General features: G+C 47.5%; 1 protein-coding gene across 1 annotated transcript; it reads left to right on the top strand.

Moving 5' to 3' along the window:
- Positions 1-430: 430 nt before the first annotated feature.
- LOC119943565 (olfactory receptor 51I2-like) lies at positions 431-1,384 on the top strand. Its single transcript, XM_038764632.1, has one exon. It carries the CDS (start codon positions 431-433, stop codon positions 1,382-1,384), a length of 954 nt encoding a protein of 317 aa, XP_038620560.1.
- The last annotated feature ends 7,302 nt before the right edge of the window (positions 1,385-8,686 follow it).

Below are 8,686 nucleotides of genomic sequence, written 5' to 3'. Positions count from 1 at the left end.
ACCAATCGCTGAGAACAGTGTTCTGCACATTGTAAGTGCTCAATAAATACCAGTGATTGACTGATTGATTTGCATACAGGACACTATTCTAAGTCCTGGGGTAGATACAAGATAATTGCTTTGGACACAGTCCATTTCCCACGTGGGACTCAGTCTTAATCTCCATTTTACAGATGAGGTAACTGAGTCCCAGAGAAGTGAAGTGACTTGTCCATGTTCACACAGCAGACAGGTGGCTTATCCAGGATAAACACAGCACACACCCCCAGGCCCGTGGTCTTTTATATCGTGTGATATAAATGCTTAGTACAGTACTGTGCACACAGTATGATTTCAATAAATATGATCTATCAATTGATATTGGGCCATACATTACATAGTATTGGACTCTCCATTCCACCCAATAGGCTATCATCATCCTGCCTGGGCCATGAAAAGCTCCAACATCTCCCTGGCCAGTTCTTCCACATTCATCCTGGTAGGTATTCCTGGCCTGGAAGCTGTCCGTGCCTGGATGTCCATCCTCTTCTGCCTGATGTACCTGACCATCCTGGTCGGGAATAGCACCATCTTGTATGTGATCCAGAAGGACCCGGTCCTCCACCAGCCAATGAGCCACTTCCTGGCCATGCTGGCTTTCACGGAACTGGGTGTGTCCCTGTCCACCATGCCCACGGTCCTTGGAATCTTCCTCGCAGGTGCCACAGAGATCAACTTTAACGCCTGCCTGGTCCAGATGTACTTCATCCATTCCTTTTCAATCATGGAGTCGGGCGTGCTCCTGGCCATGGCCTTCGATCGCTTCATGGCCATCTACAGTCCACTGAGGTATTCGGTCATCCTCACCCACAGACGCATCAGGGCCACGGGATTCGGCCTCAGCCTCAAGAGCGCGGTGCTGATGGCACCCCTGCCTGTCCTCCTGAAACGCCTGCCTTTCTGCCACCGGGTAAACATGCTCTCCCATTCCTACTGCCTCCACTCCAACCTCATCCACCTCCCATGCGCCGACACCACCCTCAACAGCATCTATGGCCTCTTCATCGTCCTCTCCACCTTCGGGCTTGATTCTGTGCTCATAGTCTTCTCCTACGTCCTGATCCTCAAGACCGTGCTGGGTATCGTGTCAGGGGAAGGGTGGCTAAAGACCCTCAACACTTGTGTCTCACACATGTGCGCTGTTCTGGTCTACTACGTGCCCATGATTGGGCTGGCCATGTTGCACCACTTCGGGCAGCACCGGTCTCCTCTGCTTCAGGTCATGATGGCCAATGCCTACCTCTTCATCCCAGCCCTGGTCAACCCAATTGTTTACAGCCTGAAGACCAAGGAAATCTGCAAGGGGATTTTCAGGAATCTGATTCAGAAGAGGGGCAGACCCTAGGTGGGGGGCAGAGGGTGGTGGGAACGGGAAGGGGAAGAGGCAAGAGAACCCATCAGGGAATCCCAGAGGTGAAGGACAGACATTTTCCCCAGGATAAAGCCCTTCCCTCCCCTCTTCACCAAACCACTTCTGATCCCTCTTCATTGCAACACTTGATCTCCTCTGTCTCGCCCATGTCCTCCCTTGGGCCCAGAACTCCCTCCCTCTTCATATCTGACAGACCACCACTCTCCCCACCTTCAAAGCCTTATGAAAGTCATATATCCCACCAAGAAGCCTTATCTAACTAAGCCCTCATTTTCCCTACTCCCATTCCCTTCTGTGTTGCCTATTTACTTGGATCTGTACCCTTTAATAACTATGGTATTTAATAAGTGCTTACTATGTGCCAAACACTGCACTAAGTGCTGGGGTAAATACAAAATAATCAGGTTCCACATTGGGCTCCTAGTCTAAGTAGGATGGAGAACAGGTATTGAATCTCCATTTGGAACTGAGGCAGCGAGAAGTGGAGCAACTTGCTCAAGGCTACACAGCAAGTGGTTGGCAAAACTGCAATTAGAACTCAGGTCCTCTCTGCTCTATCCACTAGGCCAGGCTGCTTCTCAAGCATTTAGTATTTACCCCACTCTCAGCGCCAGAACACTGGTGTCCATAGCTGTAATTTCTTTTAATGTCTGTCTCCCCCTCTAGACTGCAAACTCTTTGTGGGCAGAGAACAGTGTCTGCCAACTCAATTGCATTGTACTCTCCCCAGTGCTTGTGTGTAATCTGCACATAATAAGTGCTCAGTAAATACCAATGATTGATTAGTTGATTGTTTCTGGAAAGTCTGCCCAGATAAATCCAGCCCAATGCTAGCCACACGGATCATTATTTCTGTCCCTGTAGTCCTGTATTTGTAACTGTAAATTAATGTGAATTATTACTATCATCCTTCCTTATGGCCAAGTATTAGCTGAGGGCCTTTGTGCAAAGATGGTCCCCTGACCACTAAGGAGCTCTCAGTTAGTCAATGGTATTGATTGAGCTCTTGCTGTGAACAGAGTACTGTTCTAAGAACTTAAGTACTCAACTAATCTCGGGAATGAGGGGAGAGTCAAACTCAGAAAACAAATGTAAATACCTAAACTAACACCAAATTCTCCCCATTCTCCACTCTAGTGCAGAAAGAGTGAAGTCCTGAAAATTCTCACTATTTGCCGAGGTTCCTGGGGAGGGAAGGGGCTTGGGTGCTGCCCCTTTTTTGAGGCAACCTGAATATTATTATTTATAATGAAATTTGTTTAGTGCATATTATACCAAGCACTGGGTTCGATATAAGTTAATTGGGTTGGACACAGTCCATGTCCCACATGGGGCTCATGTCAATCCTAATTTTACAGGTGAAGCAGAGTGAAGTTAATAGACTTGCCCAAGGTCACACAACAGACAAGTGGCAAATTGAGGTTAAGAACCTAGGTCCTTCTGACTCCCGGGCCCATGCTCTATACACTATGCAACACCGCTTTTCTAAGGAACAGGAGATGGGGGAGGGAGGAAAAGCAAGGACACGAGTTCCTGAGTGGCCTGGCCCTCATGAAAAGGAGGGAGGTCTTTCTGCTAGTTTTGTTCTTCTGGATGTTTTGGGACCTCTCTTTGTTACTTAGGGTTGATGTGGACAGGCCTGATTTTTCCATGGGTTGCCTTGGTCCTAATTTCCTCCTTTGAGGACAAAGATATGTTCTCTTCCTCCGTCACAGTGTTCCATCTATTAAGTAACTGGGTTATTCAGTAAGTGCTTACTATGTGCCAAGCATTCGTGCTGGGATAAATACAGGATTAACAAATCAGAACCAGACTCTGACCATGTGGGGCTCACAGTATAAGTAGAGAGGAGAACAGGCATTTCCCCATTTTACAGATGAGGCAACTGAGATACAGAGAAGTTGTGACTTGCTTGTTGAGTCACACAGCAGGCAAGTGGTGGAGCAGGAATTAGAATCCAGGTTTTCTGACTCCCAGACCTGTGCTTTCCACCAGATCATGCTACTTCCCACATGCTCCATATGTTAATGTGTGTATGTGATCTCCTCACCCATCTGACTGTCAGCCCCTTGGCATTGCTATGTTCATTCAATCCAATTTATTGAGCACTTACTGTGTGCAGAGCACTGTACTAAGTGCTTAGAAGAGTACAGTATAACAATAAACAGACATATTCCCTGACACGTGTCTAGAATGAGGCTCTATCCTCTATACTGTAAGCTCGTTGTGGGCAGGGAACATATTTACCCACTCTCCTGTAGTGTACTTGCTCAAGCATTTAGTCCAGTGCTCTGCAGAGTAAGTGCTCAATAAATGCCATTGATTAATTATGCAGAGACATACCGATGGTGGATCGACAGTGATCAGAGTCTTTGCTTTTGCCCCCACCTGAAACTTATTTTAATGCCTGTCTCTGTCTTGCTCATCTCTGACACCCTATGCCTGGCCCTTGCTAGACTGTAAACTCCCTGAGGGAGGGGATCTTGTCTAATTACTCTATTGTATTGTACTCTCCCCAGCACTTATTACAGGGCTCTGCACATAATAAACACTCAATAAATACCGCTGATTAATGTACAGATATGGAGTTCTAGGCAGGAGGGAACTCCAGGCAGGAGGAAAGGTGCAAATGAAGGGTCACCAGAGCAAATTTTGTCCTCACCTTTTATTTGGTTTTCTGTTGTCCTCACAAGGATTCCTTCCCTCCCAACCCAATCCCCTCAGCTGCCACCCCAAAATACCCAAAGTCAGCTCTGCAAACAGGGTTGGGGAGGAGAGAACCATCCAGCCTGCCCTTACCACGGCCCAGCGTAATCTGAGCTCTGGAATGGTTCCATCTGGGACCCGGGGTGAGCGGGCAAAAATCCAATTGCACCTTCACTCAGTGCTCCTTTATGGGAGAGTATGCTCCCTGACTGCCTTTGAGCATTCCATGGCTTGGACTAGAACGAGCAGCTCAGGGTCCTGCAGTTCATGAGGAGGTGGACGGGCTCTGGTTGCTCCCCTCTGCCACTGTCAGGAGGAAATGGAGGCCAGAGGCCAGTGCCTCTCTCATTCTTGGGTACCCCTTATGCCTAGCCTCAAAGCTTCCTGCCCCCATGGTTGGATAGAGGCCTCTGCCGCAGGGCTTTCCAGGAGCTGGCAGTGCATAGCCCGTGACACCTAGGCTGTGCATGGTTTAAGGGACGTGTTGGTAACTAACATGTGCTAACCTTCTCACTGTGCCTCCATCTCTCCTGTCTCTATGCAAATCCGTAGCCCATATCCTGCCTTTAGCCTGGAAATCCCTCCCTCCTCTAATCTGACAGACAACCACTCTCCCCTACTTCAATGCCTTATTAAAGGTACATCTCTTCCAAGAGGCCTTCCCAGACTAAGCCCCATTTTTCCTCATCTCCCAATCCCTTCTTTGTCACACTGACTTGCTCCCTTTGCTCTTCCCCCCTCCCAGCCCTAGAGCTCTTATGTACATGTCTCTAATTTTATTTATCTCTTTGCTCTTCCCCCCTCCCAGCCTCAAAGCACTTATCTACATATCTGGAATTCTCTTTATTTGTACTGATGTCTGTCTCCCCAACTCCAGACTGTGAGCTCATCGTGGGAAGGGAATGTCGCTGTTTATTTTCACATTTTACTTTCCCAAGAGCTTAGACCACTACTCTGCACACAGTAAGCACTCAATAAACATGATTGAATGAATGAATGAATGAATGAACTAAGGGGTTGAATTGAACTCAAGGGAACTAGGCTTGAGCTCTGTTCTACTTCCTGTGGAAGCAGAGCTAATCTGGTTTATCCCTTCTGCTCCCCGTTCTCTGTCCCTGGTCCCCATTTCCCAGTTCCATATCCTCTGCCCCGTAATACTAATGAATAGTGATTATGGTATTTGTTAGGCACTTACTATGTGCAAAGCATTGTTCTAAGCATTGGGGTAGTTACAAGGTAATCAGGTTGGACACAGTCCCTGTCCCACATGAGGCTCACAGTCTCAATTCCCATTTTTCAGATGGGAACTGAGGCCCAGAGACGTGAAGTGACTGCCTAAGGTCACTCAGCAGACACGTGGTGGAGTTGGGATTAGATCCCATGGCCTCTGACTCCCAAGCCCATACTCTTGCCACTAGGCTAGGCTGCCCCTGCCTCCTGCCCACAGTCCTCTGTTTTCTGTCCCTGGTCCTCTGCCTTGCATACTTAGCCTACTTCTGTAACTGATAACCTCCTCAAGACTGTAAGCTCTCTGTGGGCAGGGAATGTGTCTACTACCTCTGTTGTATTGTACTCTCTCAAATACTCAGTACAGTGCTCTGCACACAGTAAGTGCTCAGTGAATACCATAGATTGATTGATTGATCCTCATCTCCTGACAGGAAGAAAGTTGTGAGAGGGATAGAGAGGAGAAAGGTGATAGGGAGGGCCTCTTCCCTGCCCCACTGCCACCACCCGTGGTTACAGATGAGGCTGCAGTTCTCGAATTAGTCTTCATTTCTATTCCCTCCCCTCTCTCTCACTTATCCCTATCCCACTTAGATTAATCACTCATCCTATCCCTCCTAGATTACTGCATCAGCCTCCTTGTTGACCTCTCAACCTCCTGTCTCTCCCCATTCTAGTCTATACTTTAATTCATTCATTTATTCATTCATTCAATCATATTTATGGAGCATTTCCTGTATGCAGAGCACTGTACTAAGCAGTTGGAAAGTACAATTCAGCAATAGACACAGTCCCAGCTCACATTCCTCTGCACAGATCATCCTTTGTACAAAAACGTTCAGGACATGTCACCCCCCTTCTCAAAAATCTCCAATGGTTGCCCATCCACCTCTGTATGGAAAAAAAAAAAACTTTTCACCATTGGTTTTAAAGCACTCCATCACCTTGCCCCCTCCTGCCTCATCTCATTTTTCTCCTTCTACAACCCTGGGCATCGAGATTGCTAGCCCAACATGGGACAGGGATGGTGTCCAACCCAATTTGCTTGTATCCACCCCAGCGCTTAGTACAGTGCCTGGCATGTAGTAAGCACTTAACAAATGCCATTATTATTATTATCATTAGCTCACCCCGCATACTTCCCTCCTCTAGTGCTAACCTTCTCACTGTGCCTTGAGCTCACCTTTCTCGCTGCTGATCCCTGTCCCACATCCTGCCTCTGTCCTGGAACACCTTCTCTCCTCAAATCTGATAGACAATAACTCTCCCCCTCTCCAAAGTTGCCTTCCCAGACAAAGCCCAACTTTTCCTCATCTCCCACTCCCTCTGCGTCACCTGATTTGCTCCTTTTGCTCTCCCCCGACCCCACCAGCTTCACAGCACTTATGTGTACATCTGTAATTTTATTGGTCAAGACTGAACTCCTTGTCTTCCCTCCCAAACCCTGCCCTCTCCCTGACTTTCCCACCAGTGTTGACGGAATTACCATCCTTCCCGTCTCACAAGCCCGCAACCTTGGTGTCATCCTCGACTCCGCTTTCTCATTCACCCCTCACATCCAAGCCGTCACCAAAACCTGCCAGTCTCATCTCTGCAACATTGCCAAGATCCGCCCTTTCCTCTCCATCTAAACTGCTACCCTGCTCGTTCAAGCTCTCATCCTATCCTGTCTGGACTACTGCATCAGCCTTCTCTCTCATCTCCCATCCTCGTGTCTCTCCCCAGTTCAATCCATACTTCATGCTGCTGCCCGGATTGTCTTTGTCCAGAAATGCTCTGGGCATGTTACTCCCCTCCTCAAAAATCTCCAGTGGCTACCAATCAACCTGCGCATCAGGCAGAAACTCCTCCCCCTCGGCTTCAAGGCTCTCCATCACCTCGCCCCCTCCTACCTCACCTCCCTTCTCTCCTTCTACAGCCCAACCTGCACCCTCTACTCCTCTGCCGCTAATCTCCTCACTGTGCCTCGTTCTCGCCTGTCCCGCCGTTGACCCCCGGCCCACATCCTCCCCCTGGCCTGGAATGCCCTCCCTCTGTCCATCCGCCAAGCTAGCTCTCTTCCTCCCTTCAAGGCCCTACTGAGAGCTCACCTCCTCCAGGAGGCCTTCCCAGACTGAGCCCCCTCCTTCCTTTCCCCCTCATCCCCCTCTCCATCCCCCCATCTTACCTCCTTCCCTTCCCCACAGCACCTGTATATATGTATATATGTTTGTACATATTTATTACTCTATTTATTTATTTATTTGACTTGTACATATCTATTCTATTTATTTTATTTTGTTAATATGTTTGGTTTTGTTCTCTGTCTCCCCCTTCTAGACTGTGAGCCCACTGTTGGGTAGGGACTGTCTCTATATGTTGCCAATTTGTACTTCCCAAGCGCTTAGTACAGTACTCTGCACACAGTAAGCGCTCAATAAATACGATTGACTGATTGATTGGTGTCTGTCTCACCTCCTTTGAGACTGTAAGCTTGTTGTGGGCTGGGAATGTCTCTATTGTTATACTGTACTTCCCAAAGCACTTAGTACAGTGCTGTGCACACAGTAAGTACTTAATAAATATGACTGAATGATGGTGACAGTTAGGGATGCTTGGTGACCACGAGGATGAATGCCCTAGCTAGATCAATCAACCAATCAATCAATCAACAGTATTTATTTATCTTTTACTGTGTACAGATCACTAGACTAAGCACTTGGGAGAGTACAAAAAGCAGAATTGGTAGACACGATCCCTGTACACAAAGAGCTTTCAGTCTAAATGAGGAGACAAACATTAAAATAAATTACAAATAGGAGAAGTTGCATAATGAAAAGTTCTGTCCATAAGCGCTGTGATATTGAAGTTGGGTTAAATATCATATGCTTAAGAGCAAAGTGCATAGGAGATGCAGAGGGGCAGGGCCGGTAGGGACAGTGAGGGCTTAGGGAAGACCTCTTGGAAATCATCATCATCATCGTCAATCGTATTTATTGAGAGCTTACTATGTGCAGAGCACTGTACTAAGCACTTGGGAAGTACAAATTGGCAACATATAGAGACAGTCCCTACCCAACAGTGGGCTCACAGTCTAAAAGGGGGAGACAGAGAACAAAACCAAACATACTAACAAAATAAAATAAATAGAATAGATATGTACAAGTTAAATAAATAAATAAATAAATAGAGTAATAAATATGTACAAACATATATACATATATACAGGTGCTGTGGGGAAGGGAAGGAGGTAAGATGGGGGGATGGGGGGAGGGGGAGAGGAAGGAGGGGGCTCAGTCTGGGAAGGCCTCCTGGAGGAGGTGAGCTCTCAGTAGGGCCTTGAAGGGAGGAAGAGAGCTAGCT

This window comes from Tachyglossus aculeatus, chromosome 2 (genome assembly GCF_015852505.1).
Source record: "Tachyglossus aculeatus isolate mTacAcu1 chromosome 2, mTacAcu1.pri, whole genome shotgun sequence".
Lineage (NCBI taxonomy): Eukaryota > Metazoa > Chordata > Mammalia > Monotremata > Tachyglossidae > Tachyglossus > Tachyglossus aculeatus.
The sequence above is the reverse complement of the archived record's forward strand: the minus strand, read 5'-3'. Positions and strand labels throughout refer to the sequence as shown.